Source organism: Neolamprologus brichardi, chromosome 14 (assembly GCF_056152115.1).
Source record: "Neolamprologus brichardi isolate AB-2024 chromosome 14, ASM5615211v1, whole genome shotgun sequence".
In the NCBI taxonomy this organism is placed as follows: Eukaryota; Metazoa; Chordata; class Actinopteri; order Cichliformes; family Cichlidae; genus Neolamprologus; species Neolamprologus brichardi.
Window position 1 is genome coordinate 16,414,829 of NC_142117.1, and position 22,050 is coordinate 16,436,878.

The window sequence follows — 22,050 nt, forward strand, 5'->3', positions numbered from 1 at the left end:
CAAACCCTTAAATGCTTCTACAAAATTTACACTCATCCCTTCAGTAGTTATTTTATGCAGACGCATGAATATTGCCCTCATGGTGGTACTGGAGGTCAAATCAGGGAACGAATAAAATCATTAGGATTAATTATCTCTTTCTCCTGAGTCTCTAGACCTAATCTCCTTCCTCCTCTTTTCACATCACCATTCTCATCATCGAGTGTTGAAATTTGGCACATCCCACAGATTTTGTGTAACAACAGGCCTGCCATTAATTATGCTAATTCTGCTTTTGGGGCTGTAAAGCTAAATCTGTCTGGGTAGCTTTTAGCACGATAAATATCCACTTAATTATAGCTGACATGCTATGGTTTAGACCGCTCTATTGTGTGTGCAATAAATGTCTACAGATTATCTACTAAGCAGGAAAGGATGTCATTTAGTATTACAGCAAATAGTTCAATGCACAGAAAACACAGACAGACAAGGTCATTTGTGAAAGGTGATTGTGACGCTGATGTGCAATCTAAATGTTTAAAGAAACCTGCACATTTCTGTAGTTAAATCTGGACAGGACAGGAAATAACTGCTGCTTGCAGCATACAAAAATATAAATGTTTTCCTCATGTAAGCGTCATGATGACAGTTGCTAATTATTGCATGTGCTGTGCCCACCCCCTGGTTTTTGTTTGTTTGTCTCATCTTCCCTCTGGTGTGACATACAAGCAGTTAGTTTTGCTTGCAAGTTGCCTGCTAATTTCCCTGAGGTAAAGCAAGTTGCTTCCTTGCATTAGCTAAACACTTATTCAGTTTTATCATTTCAGCTTTGGTGGATAAAAAACAATGAGATTAGACAGTGAGAACTGCACTAATATGGAGCGTAATAATATCCGGGACGCTCATAACCAAAAGTGAACTGTAATTGTGGGAAAATGAAAACAGGAACAAGACAATCATTTAGCATTCATTTCACATATTAATGTTTAAATGTGACGCATAAGTACAGCTTAATATTGCAGTAAAGATTCTTCAGTATCAACTGATCTGATCTGTCCTCTCTCACTAGGAAAAAGGAAAGTTCTGTCGTTGCTCTGATCTAGCTCAAAGGAACAAAATCTATAGTTTGATTTCCACTGAACCCATTTCACTCTATTATGTTGCCACAAGAAAAAAAACGAATGTCACCTGCACAGAAAAAAGCAGGTGACATTCTGTCAATAAACAGGAACCACTTATACATATAACTGATGCTACACCTGTAATGAATCAAAAATGTGAACTGAACGATTTATGCAAATCAGAATTGATTCACTATGTGAAAGTAACTAGGAAAAAACACGTCTTGATGAATTGTGAAACAGAAGCAGCATGTGTGAAATTAATCTTCATTAAAGGAAGTCAATAAGTAATTTAATATGTTGAAGGAGTAGGTACTAATTAAACACCGGACGATATAAACTCAGTGTGTCTCCCAAGATGTTAAGTCCGTCAGGCTTACAATAACACCTGCTAATACCAGTAAAACATGCCAACTATGCAAGCGCTCTGAGTCAGAGCAGGTGATTAGATGAAGAATGCAAACCAAGAGCTCAGACGTTACAGTTTGAAACAAGACCAACAAAGAATGCTGGATTTGATCATTTTTATGTGCCAGGTGCCTTTAAAGGAAAGACTTTAAAGTTAAACACCAGTACGTATGTAATATGTAACCACAAAGAGCCAAACCACAGAATTCAATTTAGACTTATAAACAATCATGCTGGAAAGCATCATGCAAAATTAAGAACGTGGATGCTGTCCAGATGGCACAGGGAGTCAAAACATTGAAATGCTGCTGCTCACAGAACGGTGGCAGGGAGTAAGGACTAAAAGAGATAACAAGCAGAAACAAGGGTAAAGATGTGGTTATTTCTTCCACAGAAAACATAAAAACCACTCAGACTCAAAACAAGACCTGACTACAGCTCGTAGTGCTGCTGTATTATGACAAAGTAAAGTGCAATATAGTAGTTATAGTAATAACTGCAGTTGCTTATAGTTAGCACTGCTGCCTCAAAGCAAGAGGGGTCTTGGGTTCAAACCCAGGTTTGGTCCGTTTGAGTAGCGTCTGCAGGTTTTTCTCCTGCCAGTGGAAAAAGAAGCCCAGGTAATAATACCTTGTCAGCCCTGGACACACTTTTCCAGTGTTTTAGAAAACAAATGACTAAATATAATTAAAATATAACACCTGCATTGGCACATGTATTATTTTAGCATTATGGGCTCAGCAGGACAGTAGTCTGCATGACAAAAAACACTCAATCCAGAGCAAAAGGTCAAATTCAAAGCGTAACCGTGAACCTCTGCTTTTCATCTGACCACATACTGTGCTTTCATAAAGTAACTGGTTTTCATTGCAGTGACTGCAGTTCCCCTGCTTTGTGATGTTTGTCGGACAGACGGGAAGCCGATGTGTTTTTAATCTAGAGCTAATAGTGTGAGTTTCAGTATGGGCACTAGAGAGCACGAGAGTGACTCTGGGAATCCAATGGGAAGCAATCCAACATCAATCTTCATTCTGAGTCAGTCAGTGAATGCTAAAAATAAACACATTAAGCTGACATTGACAAAATGCCACAGTTTGAACTATGAACCTGGAGGTGCCTCCTATACAAAGAGGAAAGCACATAATGTTGAGACCAAGCACAGAAATCTGATGGTCAACTGTTTGGGTGACAGAGCGATAATATGCTGTGGCAACTAATAGAGATGAGAGGGGAGGATAAGCAAAATCACAGAAGTTCCAAGTTACAGCTTTGTACAGTCTTACAGGTGAGGTAATTAAATGGAATCTAACATCTGGTTTGCCATGTCTGCTAAATATTTAATTAGCTGAAAGTATAGTATTTCAAGTGGGTAAGCATGCAGATGGTCTTGGGGCTGTTTGTACTTGTGAACAGTCTATATTGGTGGTAAAATTCTGCTCAATAAAAATGGATGAAAATTGATTAAGTTGATACTTTAATTTGTTTTCAGAATACAGAATCTGCTTTTGTTTCTATGGTCGAGATTTAATTTTTGTCGAATCAGCTGTGATTACAAATACATATAATGTGAGTTTCTTTCTCATTTCTAGCTCTTCATATATTTTTGTTGACTGTCTTCACATTCCAGCAAATACTTATGCGGTGTGCAAGTTTATCCTGCTATTAATTACTATTAGCAATTTATCAGCATCTGCTCTGAACACTAACACTGTGATGACATCAGGTACAAGACAGGAGACAGTGTGTGTGTGCATGTACAGTGTGTCTGGTTGTGTTTGTGCATTTGTGACAGCAAGGACAGCTGAAAGTGAACCTGAGTGAGTTATTACACAGACCAAGCTCGCGTATTCAGCCATTGTTTCTGATGCAAACTTCCCCACATTGAAAAATCGCAGATTTTCAATAGATATTACAAGACTGTCATCTATTTTTCTAAGGAAATTAAACAATACATTCCCAACGGTGTTAGCTGCTTGAGAGAAGCTAGCACATTGTGTAGAGAGTATTGGTTTATAAGAAAGGCTGGCAACTGGCCAGCAACTAAGTAAGTGAGTTTGGTGTTAATCCTGAGTCGCAGGGATTTCTAATTACAGGAGAAAAATGTGAATAAGATCAAATTGTACAATCTTCAAATGTACTATAGAAACTGCTCTTTGCTGCGTGGCACAGAATGCATATGAACATTTATTGCATGGCTGAATATCTTTTTTTTGCAGTGAATAAATTAATACACTCTGTGTTTGTATAGCTTTTGTTGTACTCTACGACACATTTATCAGGTGTGTTTTGTTGTCCCTGCAATCAAAAGCACACAGATAACGAAACTCTCTCAGGTTCGTATCACAGTTAGTGCTAAACCTTGCAAATAATAGTGTCTATAATCTGAAACACAACACCTGCTTCTGTTGCAGTGTGTGCCATCATGATTTATAAGTCTGCACAGAAGAACAGCAGCATCAGTTTAATCTATAAAGGGTAGCTGGTTGAATGGTTGAAAAAGTCCAGGTGGTTGCAGAGTCAGGAGAAAAGGTGCTGGCACCAGGTCACAGCCCGTCTGCCGTCAACAAACTCGCTCTGGACCTCAGCTTAATCTTAATCTAATATATACAAGTCAGCTAGAGAGAAAGGAGAAAAAAAACTAATTAAAAGCTCCACTATTTGAACCTTGTGAAATAACTTTACTCTGATAAGGTGCTGATGTGGTGGTGATTGAGCCACAGTACTTCCTGTCCTCTCATTCCCTTTGGCACTGCCCGTGAACTAACATTTCAGGCACACTTGCATGCACATTGAGCTGTCATTTTCATTTTGCACATTCATTCAAACACATTCAAAGCAAACAGTGCAGCTGAACACAAGTACGAGCATGCAGCTTTAGCAAAAAAAAAGAAAGAAAGAAAAAAAAAGAGCTGACATACGTTGCCTCAGTGAGTGATGTGAGGACTCATTCCTGGATGAGAGTCAGAGATCAGTCTGCCAGAGCCATCTGTCAAGCAGGCTGGGTACAAAGGAAGTAGGAGCAAGTGTCTCTCTCCCTCCTTCCTGTGCGTCTCTCTTGCTTCACAACAAAGTCCCGTGTTGCGTTGGAGAAGAGAGCAGCACTCCACGAGCCGGGGAATCCTCTGTCAGACTAAAGCCAATTTAAAGCAGTTTAAATCCCAGATGAGAAGATGGAGCGATGCACCTCCCTCTTCTTCAGGAAACACGACTTGCTACTGCACAGCTCAAAACCCCCTCTCTCGGTTTCTTCGGTCTCCTTCTCCGCTCTCTTTCTCTCCCCTTCCTGATCCTGCTCCACTTGTACGTTCGCTCGCTCTCTCTCACTCTGGCATGCATTTTTATCCACTGTGGCTCAAGCCCCCACAGGCACGCACACACACACTGCACTCTCTACACAAACATATGCAAATAACAGAGATAAACAAACACACCAAGAAAAGAAAAAAAAAAAAGAAAAACTCCTGTCAGCTTCTTTAGAGTATTTGTCTTCAATGTAACTGGTTACTTCCTGCTGTTATGCAATCGAACGCGTGCTCCTGTGTTTTATTCGTGCTATCGACATGTTTTGAAGCATAGCACAATATGACGATAAACAGGGGCTCCTTGGACTATGAAAAATACAAGGTTGGCGTGTTTGCTGAATTAAATGGGATTATACTCAGGCTTTGATTTGTGGGTGAGAAAAGCTCACATGTTCAACTACGGGCAACGTGTGTGAAGGGATCTAGACTGAACCGAGCATGTTTTTTCCTAATTTAAAAAACTAATATGAAGTGAATGTGGACGAATGAACTTGGAAAAGCTGTTTTCCCACCATCACAGAAAAAAGAGCTAAACTGTATGCGTGTCCCTGTTCACATAAACCTATCGTAAGCCTGATCCGATGCTCTCTAGAGATGTTCTATTTTGAGCGTTCAGTCGTAACGCACAACAGAAGAAAGAGGACAGCAAAGCGCTATTATGAGAATCTCCCCTAAAACTACCCTTCCCCCAACACCACCACCACCACTTCTGCCACCACCTCCCCATCTCCCTCCCTCTATGCTGAAAATCTCCATGGTTTAAGGGGATAGCAGCAGGAGGGAAGGAGGAACATAGTTTTCGGAGAGATATAAATAGTGCTGGAGTGACCTGATCCATTAGCGCTTTGGTGGAGAAAGGTCCAGGCGGTTAAACACAGTGGCAGCTTGTAATAACAAGCGGGCTTGGAAACTGATCAGATCAATTTAGAAGGATATTTTAACACATGCTGTAAAAAATGTCTCTGAGTAAACTGATTTATTGTGAGTGAATACACAGATGAGACATAAGAGTGAGCGAAGGCTTGATGAGCACATATTTTGATGGGGTGTCAGTCAAGTCCAAGAACATTTACAGATTATTCTAGTAAGTATTGAATTCGAACCTTCCTTAGCACACAAACAGAGTCTTTAAATGTTTCTCTGTTTCACCTTTTCTTACTGAGGCTTGAACCCAGTGTTTGTGTTGGCAGATAAGAAAAGAGCAACTGTGTCAACCAGTATGTTAAAGGTGGCCGACAGATATTCCGTTACCTGTTTGATTTTATGAATGTAATGAAGCAAATGTTCCCTCTGTGAAGGGCATGTGTTTTATCTACAAAGAAACACACAACATTTGCATTCGTGTCCACGTTTGCTCGCATACACTGTCTGCAAACGAATACACAAATATCTGCCCTTGACCAGGTGACTCGAGAATATACCAAGGCTATCTTGAAAATAAAATGTAGATTGAGAGAATTCAGCTATTTTAACAAAAAAAGAGAAAACAAACAAACCCCAAAACCCAATAAACCTACTTTATATGCAGATGAAACTCAAAATAAATAGAAAAATTTTGAAATATATTAAAAACAGCCTAATAAAGCTAATCAAAAAAGCCCTGTGTGTTTGTTCCAATAGATGAAAAAGCAAAAGGAATTCAACATCATTAAAAAGTAAGCATGACAGCTCTAATCTGTAGATTAACTCAAGGTTTAAAAAGTATGCACAGTGATGGAAATCGCCAGCCTGCGGTCTTTCTGCCAAAATTGAGTTGGAGCCATGTAAGGATCAAAAGCCAAACTTAACGTTCTTAAGTTTGGAGGAGATTTTAACTGCGTTTAACACTATCCCTGAAAAAGGTACATTTTCTTTCCAGTAATTTGTGTTTTCATTTCATGCAATAGTGTTAAAAATCTAACTTTAATAGATATATGTAAATATATTCACAGAACAAAAATGTTGTGGGAGGTCTTGAATAATTGGGGATTGATGAGTCACTGCTAAGTTGGAAAAACACTGTTATTTGATCAGAAACCACACAGAAAAGCAGGTTTCAGATCGTACCGCAGTACGGTGCATTATCTGAACAACTTACTGGGGATTATATGAATTCTTTGACTCTGTAAGCTAATTTTGCTGGTAAATGTTTGCCATAGTATCCTAATAATCAGTGGATTAATTTTTTAAATGTGTGCTACACTGATCATTACTTAAATACTTGATGCCCTTTGTTTTGGTGTGCAATGTAATTTAAACCATGGATAAAAATGACAATAATAATTTTAGATGTTTCAGTTAAATTCAGTTCAAAGCACTGTACTCATAAATGTGAAACAAATACAGTGATATGTCCATAGTAAAGAAACAAAAAAAACATTTTTCCCAATTTTTCATTCTACTTTTTGGCATACCAGTGAAATGAAAAGCAGTAAAATGTCCTTGCTTTGATGAGTGCAATCACTGAGTGTGCTCAAAAACCTAGAATCAGTATCAGATGTCAGTATAAGATCAGTAACTTTTCTTACACTGACAACTCTAACATTAACATTAAATTGCTACAAATTGCTTCCCCTGCAATGTTAGATCAATGCAAACTTATGTTGCATGAAGGTCACACTGACAGGCACAATACCTGTTAATCTTTTCCTTACACAGGAACAACAATCTGCTGCTTTACCCTGATTATGTACCAATAATCAGGGGTTGCCTAAAACCCTTCTCTAGAGATCTCACATTGGTTTAGAAGTAACTACATCTGACAGCACTGTGCCATTGTGACTATGAAACAAATGTCATTTTGACCTAGAACATTTATGTGATGTGATGATAGACATGCTCTGTGATAGCAAAGGACACCTACATCTTGACTGAAATTTTTCATTTCTGTCAGTTCATTAAAAAAACAAACATTTTTCTCCACTGTGTGATTGGAATAATAGAGCACATTAAAACTTGTTTTCTAATATTTTAAAGATTGGTTTCTACACGACATTTTATTTTTGTTAGTATCATCAACATCCTCAGTTACTGTTGTAATGTAGCTGCTTTAAGATGTCTGTTAATTTCTTGGAGCCCGGTGTTGTTCATTTGCAAATACAAACTTTTTTTTAAAGTTTGTTCTCTGCATAACACTGTAAAAGCTGTTTGTTCTCCATGCATTTTAATGTATAATCTCAGCAATTACCATATTCAATTTTTTTATTTTTAGAAAATGCATAAAAGATCTTTTCATTTTGCAACATAAATTAGATCCAATCCAATGATACTGTGTGTTTATCTTTTTGTATATTTCTCAATACAGGATATAGTGCCATTAAAAGGTCCACATAAACTGAACCCATAAACTGTTATTGTGACTTTCCATTAAACTTTCCACAGTTTAATCTCTGTAAAGGAAATTTACAGAAAACAAACAAACAAAAAATCATTCTACATTCTAAAAATGTGGAAAGACTGTAAACATGTAGTGAACTGCTGGACTGTGGCTCAAGATGATGACCACCACCAACATCAGCAAACTCAGAGCTCATTCTAAATTGGGTAGTAAGGTAAACTTTTCACTGGGAAAGTTTTTAAGATAAGATAAACTTTATTAATCCCACGCGTGGGAAATTTGCTACTGTGTTATTTGTTGTTTGTCACTGTGTTATTACCATGAACATGGGCTTCATCCTCTGTTCCACCAACATCTGGTTAAAAGTACATGCACACCAACGGCCATGTTGCCTTGTGTGCTTGAACTATGCAGATACCCTGTCAATTATGATTGTGCTTTTTTTTTTTTTAGTTTATATTTGTAACTTGCCATACATAATGATTGTTGTTGTTGTCAACAAAGCAAGGCTTGCATTCAACACCCTGCGACCCATCTGGAACTCCAAAGCCTTATCTCAGCACAGCAAGATCTGCATCTTCAACAGCAATGTAAAAGCAGTCCTTCTGTATGTGTCCGAGACGTGGCGGGTGACCAAGACCACTACCAGCAAGATACAGATTTTCATCAACAAGTGCTTGCGACACATCCTCAACATCAGATGGCCCGAGAAGATCTCAAACACAGGCCTGTGGAAGAGAACCAGCCAGAACCCGGTCGGTCAAGACATCAAGAAGCGAAAATGGGGCTGGATAGGCCACACACTTCGAAAACCACTCGACAACGTCGCAAGGCAAGCACTGGACTGGAACCCACAAGGGAAAAGGAAAGTGGGGAGACCCAAACAGACATGGAGAAGATGTGTCGAGAGCGAAGTGAAGGCCGCCGGAATGACGTGGACCCAGCTGAAGAGAGCAGCCCAGAACAGAGTCCGTTGGCGTGGTGTTGTTGCGGACCTATGCTCCCCCAGGAGTCAACAGGAAAACTGATTGATACTTAATGATTTTTGTAGTCATTAGAAAGTAAGATGACTTTTTTACAATCAATGACCTCGTCAAGTTTTTTTTCTGTGCCAGGTGCAGTGCATTATTTTTCTGTCAGACAAATTTTTTTTAAACTTAAAAGAAAATTCTTGTCATAACCAAAAAAAAAAAGGAAAAGAATCATGGTGGAGTGTCATCCTTAAAAGCACCTATAATAATAATAAGATACTGTAAAAAGCCTTTTTGATCAGTTTCCGTGAATAAACCAAATTGCAGTAGCTCACTTCATGCTCTAATTATGAATAATAGGTATAAAATTGTAATCAGCATGATTGTACAAGTCAGAAGCAATCTATTATTCCAAGCCTCATGATGATCCAAAATGAGATGCAACGACAGATACCCTACTGAAGGCTGATTTGTGCATTGGTCTTCAGTAATTGTTGCCTGCTGTTTATAATTGAGAAGTGTGTGAAGTAGTCAGACACGAACGTCAAGGAAGGTGGTACAGAAGCAGACTACGCAGACATTTCAGATTTCCAGAGGTGAGCAATTTATTTACAGTGAACTTAATTTAATGTATAACTTAACAAAACTTCCCCCCAAATCAATTCAATTCAATTCAATTCAATTCAATTCAATTCACAAAAACGCAACATAACATGGCTCTGGTAACACAGCTCACCTCTCCTCTCTCCTGCATATGGTAGAGACTGGCATTAAATAGGGCCATCAATTTCCCTCCAATTGCCCAGCCAGTACTACTCACTCAAACTGAGGGATCTAAAACTCTACCCACATGATCGAAAAACACATAACCTCTACACACTTCTAATATGCACATTTACACAACTAAATGGTAGTATTAACGAAAGGAAACACATTCAAAAAATCCCTTTAAACCTTAACACAAACAAAAGGAAGCATCTCTATGGAAAAAGAAACCCTCTACTTGGTTTGACCTGCTGATGTCATGTGTGACATCATCAGGATTTTAAAATGAGGAAATGCTAGGTGGGCGTTTCCCCACACCTGACCTTCATGAAGACTGAAAATACAAACAAAGTAAGTATGAACAAATGACTTAATCTGTAACATAATAAAATATAAAGAAACATGTAACTGAGTATTTAGCTTAATATGCAGAATGTTTGATTTGCCGGCAACAGAACGCTTACACAAACAAACCCGGGATAGTGAGTGAAGCAATGTTACTTAACAAATAGCAAATCATAGCAAATACATAGAAACAGAATAATGTGTACAATGTGCAAAAAAAGGTAAACACATATGGGACAAATGGAGAGCATTGCAACTGCTCCTCCACTTTGTCACACTGTATTTTGAAATCAAATTATAGCTTGTAGTGTGAAGCTAGTTACAAGTACTTGATTGGTTGAAATTGTTACCCAAGGCTTATTAAAGGCTTAGTTAACAATTTTCTCAGCTTCTTTTAGGTCATTGATTTTTTTCTTCAAATGCTTGGCACAAAATTAAAAGTCTTGATAAAATGCAGACTTTCTGTTCATGTAAATGTGCCAGTGTTTCTCTGGGCTAATTCAGATCTGACTGACCTCTCTCTCTAGTTTCATTTTCCTCAGTTCAACAACACGGTAATTGAAAGGTTCAAGCACTGGAGAGTGCTCAACATAACCTTTCTCTCTCTCCAGAGCAATGAAAGAGGCAAGCAATATTCAGAGTATAATTACAGGAAGATTAAACTCATAGCGCAGGGGAATAGTTATTATATGGTTTGCAACTGTCTTTGCTGTTCTCCATCAGTTAAAAAACAGCACTGTACCGTACATTTGGGGAGGATTAGTAAAATTGGTTTTACTGCACACTGTACGTGCACTGAGGATAAAATTATATGTTTAGTTTTGACAAGGCACCTGCACGAAGGTGCTGCACAGTGTTATATGGTACTTGGTGTCAATACAGGTATAATCAGCAGAAAAAATGGTGCCGGTTCTTCTTGGGCAGATGAATAGTGCTTGATTACAAAGGAGATAATATCAGGCTTAAGTATGTGAGCGAAATGCTAGATATTGTTGGAGAAAAAGGAAAGGGGAAGCAGGATGCCTTTAAAGAGAAGATGCGCTTGTATGTGGGAGTCAGTTTATATATATATATAGTAAATTAAATTAGGTGGTTTATGAAATGCAAACTGTATAGAAGCTAATAGCCTTTACATGCTAATGTAAGGTTGTTATTATTCCGTGGTACCATGGTAAATGCTAAATGGCCTGCATTTGTATAGCGCTTTTCTAGTCCCTAAGGACCCCAAAGCGCTTCACACTACATTCAGTCATTCACCCATTCACACACACATTCACACACTGGCGAAGGCAAGCTACATTGTAGCCACAGCTGCCCTGGGGTGCACTGAAAGAGGCGAGGCTGCCGGACACTGGCGCCACCGGGCCCTCTGACCACCACCAGTAGGCAAACATGGGGTTAGTATCTTGCCCAAGGATATTTGGCATGCAGCCAGGAGGCAGCCTGGGATCGCCATATCGACCATAACATTGGTCCTTCAGTTATTTGTCAATCTCTCCATCATTTAAGAAAACAGCATGTTCATCTTAAATGCCTTGGAATTGCAGAGCATTAGCTCGAGGGCCGGGTTTTTTGATTAGACTGAGAAATACAAAGACCTGAAAAGGAAATCAATAGTACAACACTATTATTCGTCCTTTAAACATTAGGACAAAGCCATCAGCTAGTCTGAGCCAGGAAGTGAACGTTGTTTAGTCATCAAATCCTGTAAAATACAGCTCCTGCCTGATTAAAAGACTTGGCTGTAATATCGCCCAGTATGGAATTTTTTTTCTCAACAGTAGTGTGCGTGCACACATATTCTGAACCACATGATTAGATTATATCCATAGCAGTATTTTCATTTTTAGTTTTGTGGTATAACAGCCACACTGCTGCAAGGAGAGCGAGACATACGTCAATATTTTATAAGCTTCTGGGCTGCGTTGTTATCTTGATTCAGAGGATTGCAATGCGAATAGGACTTCAAACTGCATGAGCGTTCTATTCTCATAAGCCGTTGCTGAAAGCATGGGCTCATTAAATGCACGCTTTCTTTAGCACTGTCTGCTTCACACATAGCATTGATAAATGGTCTGAAGCTTGCAAATACCACTCTGGACATACAGTTAAATATGATGCTCTCTCTTCAAATATGTTTTTTTTTTTTTTTTTTTTAAATCATGATTTTTCATGCTCATTAATAATCCATAAAAAAAGATGGCCTGTCCACGTCTGTCCCCTGTGAGTGCTGGTGAAAAGTAACTTCCATGCTTAATTCACACACTCTATTTAACCTTTGCTGCTCTGTGAAGTAGTCTGTGTGTGTGTATCGCTATGGTTGTGCTCCTGATGCACCAGCAGACATGTCAGAGATTTGTTTGGATCCACACAGGGAGTGCAACATTACTCTTTGGCCCGTGGCTGCAGCATCATTTGACTTCTCTGGCAGTTCTGACATAATATATTTTGAGGAAAAATCTCAAGGCTGGTTGGTAAATAAGTCAAGCCTTTTCCATTTATGATGAAAATTTGACAGATTTTAACTCTCCGGGGGTGCCCGCCATAAATAATTCCTTAGTATCAGCGAGGAAGAGAAATGCTATTGTGCCACCATGTGGACAGTAATCTACACCACATTCATGTAAGAATGGAAAATGTATGTTTGCTTCACTTCATGTATGAGGGTAAACTGATATTCCAAACAATTCTTCAGGAATTATTCTACTCTTTAAATTCATTCATTTACATTAATGTGCAACATTCCCACCGAAGTGCAGGCATTTTTTCTGTATTTTATTTTTCAGGCTAAACTTTGAAATATGTGTCTAGAATACAAAGTAATAGTATGCTTACCTGAAGTCTTTAGATGACATACAGGGTGCTCAATCTCAAAAAGGAAAAAAAAATATGTAAAGTTGTTTGTTAAAGACCAAAAAAATTGCTCAATTTCATCAGTAAGCCATCAATATGTAATTTAAGACTAATGACAATAGCCTATAAGTGTGGGAGTACCATGGACATAATTCCGACATGGGGAATTCTCATCTGAGAAAACAGATAAAGATAAAAAATGTTGTGATTATTAAAGGCAATCAGCCCTCACTAATATATCTCTGAGGTTCTTGGTATGTTTGTTTTCACTGGGAGGATGTTTAAATTTAAAAATGGGATTTCTTGTAGAACCAAATTTGTAAAAGCAGGACTGGACATTATATAAGTTCCCTTAAATTCAAAGATATAGAAATGATTCCTCCCTCTAAAAGAGACGGCAATGAGTGTTATTCCACTGCTGTTTAAAATCAATCAATCAATCAATCAATCAAAAGGATTTAATACTCATCAGACTGCCAGGTCAGGATGTTATGTCTAGGTGGGACGTTGTGATATGGAGAAATATCAATTCAGTTTTATTCAGAATATTATGATATATATACACAATATGCTTTAAAACACCTGTAACTTTACTTTGCAGCCTCACAGATTTCCTGCTTCTTGGAAAATCATATCAAATTCCAATTTCATCAAACCTGGATGAATAGTTTAGTATGGGGTATGAATTTCAGCACCTACCCCTGTTTGGGCTATTTTTGCCTAATGTCAGGCGTCAAAATGTATTGAAGTCATTTCATTTAGAGCTGATCTAGCAGCATATCATGGAAACTAGAGTAAACCACTATTTTAAGCATCATATGTTTCACTGACCCACTGACCCACTCAGTTTGACCACAATTATTTTTAAAGCATTCTGGCTAAAGTAGTAGCTCTGGTTGGAGACATCGAGTGTACCATATAACAAGTTTATAAGAGATGCATATGTTACAAATCAACTACAACATGTTGGAGCTTTGTCAAAATGTAAGGTTTGGGAATTTAAATGCACTTACAAGCATGTATTTAAGAAACCATGTATATAGGTTGAAAAGAGGTGTTTTTTAGGTCATTTTATTTTACTTATAAAATTTTGACCCCTGAAATATTTTGTTATAGAGAAGATTGTGTTGACACCTCAGTGCTTCTTCAAGAAATAAGACACTTGTAATAAGACACCTGGAGATTAATTATGTGTAAAATAATTACAGTTTACATATCTCTACAACCATTTAGATACTTGCTAACAGTGCAGATTTACATCCTTTCAATACGCTCCCTAATTACACCTGATCAAAGATTTTGCTGGTCCATAATGATTCAGGCTCTTAAGTCAGAGGAAAAGAAATTCGTTTGGAGGTCCTCACTGAGCCATTACCCTGGGGACTCAGCACGCTTTATGAAAGGCCTGCACAGAATAGAGATAGGAAGGTGGAGACTAAATCATTTTTGCTGCATTGTCTCATTAGCTTGGGCCCTTGGGTAAACTACTCTCTCTGGTGATGCTCTTGAAGTAAAATAGGCACAAAAATATATCCTGTACTGCAATACAAAGTAAAAACATGACATTGCTCATCTACATCTTTTTCATTTATGTATTTATATGAAATATTTCTCAAAAATACATTTCAAAACCACTAGTTTAAGCTTACATCAAATAAGGATCCCAGGACAAAGTGCAGCTGGCTGTTAAAAGCTTTCAAGGTTTATACTCTAACTTTTGTACTGGAAAACTGAGTCTAAGTTTGACTTATTGCAAGTAACAGTTTCTGCCGGTTGATTATTGTCGATTGTTTGATTCTCACATTAACAGTTTTCCAATGAGGGTAATTTAGCCAGCTGTTAAGGAACCAGGACACATGGATGAGAAGTGGGCTACTGAAACAAGAAGGCACAAGTGGGCAAGAGATGAGAACAAGGGGCTGTTGGAATGATACTATGCAAGTAAGCCCGCCCGCAGGGGTGAGAGGGGAATTTTTTATATATCCTTAGTTTTCTACATTTAACTAAATAACCCCCATTGTAAACTGTTCCAACACTGATATTCCTGGTTCCACTGAACTAATGAAAAAAAGCTAACATAAAGCTTTTAACTGTCGGTCACTTGCTGAATTTGTTGGACTACTGAGACATATATAACACACACCCAAGTGCACAGGAATATATCCCTGTGACAGCAAGGCATTTATCTAGTCGTCACTATGACATATGGCAAAACATTAATGTGGCTAAACTTGAGCCTTGTGAGCCAATAAACAGCTCAGTTTTATAATCTCTCTGGCTGCAGTTTGTTAACAGGTCTGCCAATTCAACACCAAAAGAATGCACTGAATGTGAGCAGGATTATAGCTTTTGTTGTTTGGATTATCTGAATCTAATTACCTTGCAGAGGAGCTTAACTGACTCTGCATCCTCCTGGCCTGATTGCTTTGCTGCAACCGAATGCTGTGGAAATTGATCATTTATGAACAGATAAATTATGAGCAGATCTAGCTAAAATCTATATTATATAATTATATAATATAAAAAAGTAAATCTACATTTGGGTCCACATTATTGTGAAACAACAATAAACAGTTTGTGCAAAAACATAACATAAGAGACAGAAAGTTCAACAAAGCCTTTTCACACTTTCTGCGTGCAACACAGAGACACTCTTACTGATTATAAGCTTACAACACTTTTATTTTTAGACTTTCCAGCTGAAAGCACTTTACAGTCTTACAGCAATATCTGAAGACTTACATCTCACCTAAACTCCATTAGAGTCCAGCTGATATAAGACTGATATTGATCTGATATTGATTGCCCTCTGGTAGACAACAACATCAACACTCATAACTCATAACAGTGTTTCTTGGTTCTCTTCTTTACATTTGAAAATGTTTTATTTATTGGTGGCTATAAAAATTATACTGATATGTTGGCCAATAGCTAATATTGGCTGATATGTGGAGCTCTATTCTCTATAAACACATGTCTGTATATAAATATGAAGAATCTGTAGGGAAGAGTTTTGGTTCCATAAGTTTCCGTTTTGTATTCATCTGTTTTATTTCTGTAGATCAATCACAACTGGACATGCTTTATTTGCCCACAGATAATTTTGAAAGAATCAGCTGCTGTCTGCTGACAGTTGAAAATGTGTATGTATTTTCAACATTTACTGTGCAGCCTCGACACATACATCGATTCTTTATATTCTCATTTAATCTTTATGGTCATCAGCAATAGTTCTCGAGGCTTTCAAAGTTTTTCTTTGGCAAGTGGCTGCTTTTTCGCTCATTTTCACACCAATCCTTGTACCTGACCACCTTCAGACATTTCTTTTTGCTGCTTAAACAACTTAACACTGACCTGTCTCCACTGACCAGGCTCCAAACTTGTGTAGGACTAAGCAGCCTGTCACAAAAACACATAATTTGTTCCCATTTTTTAGTTGAATCTATGAAAAATCTCAAAGATGATACAGTTTGACAGGCATAAAATAGTATATTTTTTACACCAAAAAAAAAAAAAAGATTTACAAAGTGCTAAAAACTTGTGCAAATGTGTGCATGCTTCATGCTGTGCTTAAAAACATCTGAGAAAACTAGACAAGTAGAGGACAAAAGAAGTACCGTGCCTAAAAAAATTATCTGCAGTCAATGAAAAGTATCTGAATGTCATGTCCTTAAGAAAAAAATCCAGCAAAGAGCTGACACAGGAGAGATGCATCTGCTTCAGTGGAACAGTATAAGTCATGGGATTGGGTGTAGGATTCTTGACAGACAACAGAACAAAAGGGAGACAACATCCAAAGAAGAGCTTTGAATGTCAATGTCCTTCAATAAGTCAGAGAACTATAACGGTGTGTTCACACCGAACGCGATGGACGCGAACAAAAACGCCCCAAACGCCCCTAATTTGACGCGTGCACATTCGCGCCTCAACGCGTGTCCAAGAAAAATCCATCGCGCGTCAAAATATGATCTTTTGACGCGCGTGAACCGGAAATGTGGGAGGGATGTGGGAGGAAGTTGTGCCAGACCGGTATCTTTGCAAGATGGCAGCTGTCGAGTTAGCGCTTGAAGAGAGAGTCTCCCTTCTCTATGTACTGTGGAGAGCAGAGCAGCGGCGTAAAAGACGCCCTCGCCGTACCTGGGTCCATCAGGTCCTCCAGAGGCATGAGCAGTTTGGTGAGTTTCACCATTTGCTCCAGGAGCTGCGCCTGGATGACGGCCGATTCCAGCGACATCACCGTCTTTCACTCGGCCAGTTTGAGGACCTGCTTCCCCGGGTCGGTCCCAGAATCGCCCGCCTAGACACCAACTACAGGCGCTCAATCCCACCTGCAGAGCGCCTGTCCATCTGCCTGAGGTTAGTAAAAGTATTTAATACGGTAGTCCTTTATTGATACCTGTGCTAATACATGCTAAACCATCCATTTATACACTGCTAACATGGATGTGCTATGCTAACAGTGAATGTGGTACGGAGACGACTGTTTATAATATTTCTAGTGATACTCAGAAGGTCTCATCAAGTCCCGATTTAATTCGATTTATGCTGTTATCAGTGTTTGAATGATAGCATGGCTGTGGTGTCATATCAATGTATGCGCTCGGTGTTTGCTGATATCAAACTGTAGCATTAGGACCACTGAGTTAACCTTTGTAGTGATACTCACTCCTTTTTATTTAGACCTGGTTTAATTCTGGGATAGTTGAATATTTGTATATAATCCCCGCAGACTGTTTTAGATTATATCTAATATATATCATGTAATTATCCTTATAATTACAAAAGGTTTTATGTAAGATTTATGTTTTGCAATTTGTAATTTTGGAATTTCAATAATGTATTTTGTAACTGCAGTACACATAATACTCATTTTAAACAATTTTGTCCAGGTTCCTTGCCAGCAAACAACTCCTCCAGAGAGGCTGTCCTGGTGAGGGAGAAGTTCATGGCTCACTTCTCGGCGGAGGGAGCTGTGTCTTGGCAACCAAAGGAGTAGCCTGTTTGAAGTCCGAGTGACTTCCCCACAACGGCTCTTTTAAGAGCCACCCACAAACCTCTAAAGAGTGTTCCTGTCTTTTTAAATTTTTCTTAATAAATGGAGCTCTACTCCAAAATAAACTAACCTCTTTTTACTCTCTTAAATAACTTGTCTTCACTATGTTCCTATATACAGTGTGGTGGAAAAGTTTGGGCAACCTTATTAAAAGTCATTATTTTCCTGTATGAATCACTGTTACAATGAAAAATGTCACTTACATATATCATATAGGAGACACACACATTGATATACACTAAATATTTATTTCATTTCTCTTTTTTTGTGTCGCAAATTTATGCACCTGCTTGATTTAAACAGTTATTCCACACTTTCTGTAAACTGCATTTCACTTCTCAAATATCACTGTGTGTGTCTCCTATATGATATATTTAACTGACAATTTTTATTGTGACAACCAATAATTTGTACAGGAAAATAATTACTTTTCACAATGTTGCCCAAACTTTTGCATCCCACTGTATTAGTATGTTTTGTCATTAGTATAATATGAAATAAATTCTACTTGTGTCAAGTCGGGTGCCAATATTTGCTGTGTAGTAGAACAGAGACATTTGTCATTATAAATGTTTATTTGAAAAAATATAAATTCATTAACAAAAACATTTATCATAAATATATGAAATTTAACTATTTACAGAGAGACAGGAATAAAAAGGACCCAGCTTGGAGTGGAAGAGCCTCAGGGAGAAGGAGGAGAAAAATAAGAACATTGTTTCTGCCCTGGAGAGCTGCTGCCTCATCAGAAAACTACTGATCATTAGGGTCCAATGTTTCCAAATTTAACACAGCTGTGCTGTTTTCAAAAACTAATTTATAAATTTGAAATTTCACGAATTCTCGTGTCTGAGGCGGCATGCTCTCCAGAGCAGGAACAAGGCCGAGGAGGAAATGTTCTGTTGGAGACGGGCGTGGCCTCTTTAGGGACTCCAGGATGGCCAGCTCCACCGCCGATGGACCGTCCTGGGACCCGTCCCTCGCCCGCCTTCGAACTGTCCTCCTCTGTGGGCCTGTAAAACACAGCACAAAACAACACAAAGTAATGAGAAGGCTGCTACTAGATTTTCATTTTCAAAATTGAAAAAAACAGGATATAAACAGATTGGTTGTAGATATTTAGTAAAGGTGATCACAAGGGAATCCAAGCAAGTAAAAAGCTGTCAGTGCTTGATGTTCATACCTGTGGGTGCAGCAGCAGGAGCTGAGGGACCAGGGACTGGAGAGCCAGGAGAAGAGACAGTTGAGGACTCTGCTGCATGATTACTTGACTCTATCAAGACAATATTAGATGTTAACAGGTTGAAAACAACAGTCATAGAGAATATTATATTATTATATACTTATATACTTATTATTATATACAGTGGTCTCTCATTTATTGCAGCACATGAACAGTAGTCACAGTTCTCACAAGTTGATTCTCAAAGTGAAAACCTTTGTCGATTTTAAAACGTAAAAGTATTATGCCGCGCTTATTCTCCGTCTGCGGCGCCACTTTTGTGCGCCTTTTTTGCTCCCGGTGCAGGTGTCTATTTCCGAATGAGGGTCATAGTTATGAGTGTTTTTGTGCTGTTTTTTTCTATTGGACGTGATGGTTATCAAAACCAAACATGATAAGTTTGGCAAGCGCAGGAGACACGACACGGAGGAGATTTGTCATTTGGGCTGCAGAATGCAATGCGCATCGTTGAAAGCTGTACGGTGCAATAAATAAAATCAGCGAAAAGGCGAGGCAGTGACGGATGAACAGCGGGACTACTGTATACTGTTTATTAATAAACAAAATATGTTCCTGTATGACAACACGCATAAATTAACTGCCTACATTAACTCATTGTAAACATACCTTCTGACTGACACTCCCCTGCTGCCTCTTCGGGCTGTCCCTGGTCCTCGGGGGAGAAGTTCTCCACGGTCCGCACCATATTACCGCTAGTCTCCCGCGGGGTGAGGAAGGGGTCCAGAAACCCCATGACCGTGAAGAACTTCCATTTTCTCCCCGATCCTGCTGCAGACCCACTCCCCTTCTCCTTCTCTGTCTTCTTCTCCTTATTATAAGTGTCCCTGAGGCTCTTCCACTTTCTCCTGCAGATGTCCTCTGAATAAACGCATTATCTTGTTAGCGGAAAGGTATTTGTACATCAGTGGGAAAATAGCGGGACAGTAGGCGGGCTTGCTAGCTTTTGCGCGGGTTCATCGGGTCAGTCTGAAAATTAAAAAGAAGAAGGAATGAACTTACCAGGTTGCCCGATCTCCTCACTTATGTGTCTCCAAGCTAGGTCCTTTTTATTCCTGTCTCGGTAGAAGTAGTAGCTAGCATCATATAACTCCAGGTGATTAGCCACGGCTCTGATTAGCTTTTCCTCCATACTGAATGAAGAATGAAGGGCTTTGGCTGGATCTGCCCCTTTGACCTAGGTCAGAGCCACGTCACCAGGCTCCTGATTGGTTGTCGCGGCGCGATTTGACGCTGGAGTTCAGCTTTTTCCAACTCGAGCGGTAGACGCGAAACGCGCGTATGCACAAAATGCAACACAAAAACTCACGCGCGTGGTTTTATTCGCGAGTCAAACGCGCCAGACGCGCTACACTGACGCGCGTTTCACGCGTTTTGGCGTTTTCGCGACGCAAATCTGCTTCCGAATTTTCGCGGGACCCACAATCGCGCGTCATCGCGCTTTTCCATTGACTTTACATGTAAACCTGACGCTCTATTCGCGTCCATCGCGTTCGGTGTGAACACACCGTAAGAACCTACAAGAAAGCTTTCCTAAGAGAATTCAGGCTGTATTGAAGAATGAAGGCAGGTATATCAAACACTGAATTGTACAACCTCTGTTTTTACCATATACGCTGTATTTCCATGTATATTTGCATGTTTCAATAAATTGCTGCATCTAGTTTTTTCTTAGCAAAATATAAAGAAAGTGGCTCAAGAATTTTGCACAGTACTGAATGTACAAAGGCAAAGAATATCTTGCGGGGAAAAAACCCCCCACTCATCTTGGAGGTCTTGGATAGTCTATTTACAATAAACCCCCCAAATATTGGCTTTTGCCTCCAGAGGGGTAAGTCAGCACACTCAGACTGCATCTCATCTATTCTGTGCTTGTGTTTGTGTAGGACACTAAAGACTTAGAGTCTAAAAGCACATGTTCAGGACAATTAAACATTTTACGAGGTACCTGCCTGGGTAAGCAGATGGCAACCTTTAGGCGATAAACACTATGCGAGCAGATACAAAGATCTGCAGCTAACACACAAAGGATAAAGGTTAGACAGAAAGGCGCTAAAACATGGTCTAACACTATCGCTAGGAATGACACATCTGATCATTAAATGATTGAAACAAAGGAAAAAGAGGCTTATAGCAGACTGGTTTAATAATATTACTTTTTGCAGAAGACATGTTGAACATATATTAATACTGCATTACACACATTTTACTCTGGAATTGGAATTTTCTGCACTCCCCCTTAGCTCCTTCATCCATAATGACTCTTACAATACTCTTTCACTGTTAATTCACACTCATAAGCTTTAACACAGGGTTTAGAGAGAAACCTACATCCAACAGCCACATTTTATTTCTTGCATTTCATTTCATGCTCCTGAGAATCCAACGTCATAGATTAGCAGTATGAAATACAGCATATGAAGGACCTAATATGTTGCAGGAGTGAGACTTACCAGATGGACTGTCTGCCAGTTTTTAAGTTTATGTTCTTACAGCAAATGAACATCTATCTATCTATCTATGGACCGTGGGATAGTGCTGCTTGTAACCATATTTTTGTCCAAAAAACATTTTTAATGAAAATGTAGTAATCCAGCAGCGTTACTCTCTCTCCATTGTAAAGAATCAGTCATTTAATGGTGTTGCTTGCTAAAATAGACCAAAATCCGAAACCCAGTTTCTTAACCCCAGATTTAA

At 38.9% G+C, this 22,050-nt stretch overlaps 1 protein-coding gene and 1 long non-coding RNA gene across 2 annotated transcripts; one reads left to right on the top strand and one right to left on the bottom strand.

Annotated features, from left to right (window-relative positions):
* The first annotated feature begins 17,052 nt into the window (after positions 1–17,052).
* On the top strand, positions 17,053–18,205 carry LOC148098848 (uncharacterized). Its single transcript, XR_015720034.1, has 2 exons — positions 17,053–17,416; positions 17,950–18,205. It is a non-coding gene; the product is annotated as an uncharacterized LOC148098848 (long non-coding RNA).
* Positions 18,206–18,527: 322 nt separating this feature from the next.
* LOC148098849 (uncharacterized) lies at positions 18,528–20,841 on the bottom strand. The gene is made up of 4 exons (XM_087850909.1): positions 20,356–20,841; positions 19,963–20,214; positions 19,297–19,386; positions 18,528–19,126 (listed from the first exon to the last, which is right to left on the bottom strand). The coding sequence occupies exons 1-4, from the start codon at positions 20,483–20,485 to the stop codon at positions 18,867–18,869; spliced, it is 732 nt and encodes a 243-aa protein (XP_087707035.1). The 5' UTR covers positions 20,486–20,841; the 3' UTR covers positions 18,528–18,866.
* Positions 20,842–22,050: the final 1,209 nt, after the last annotated feature.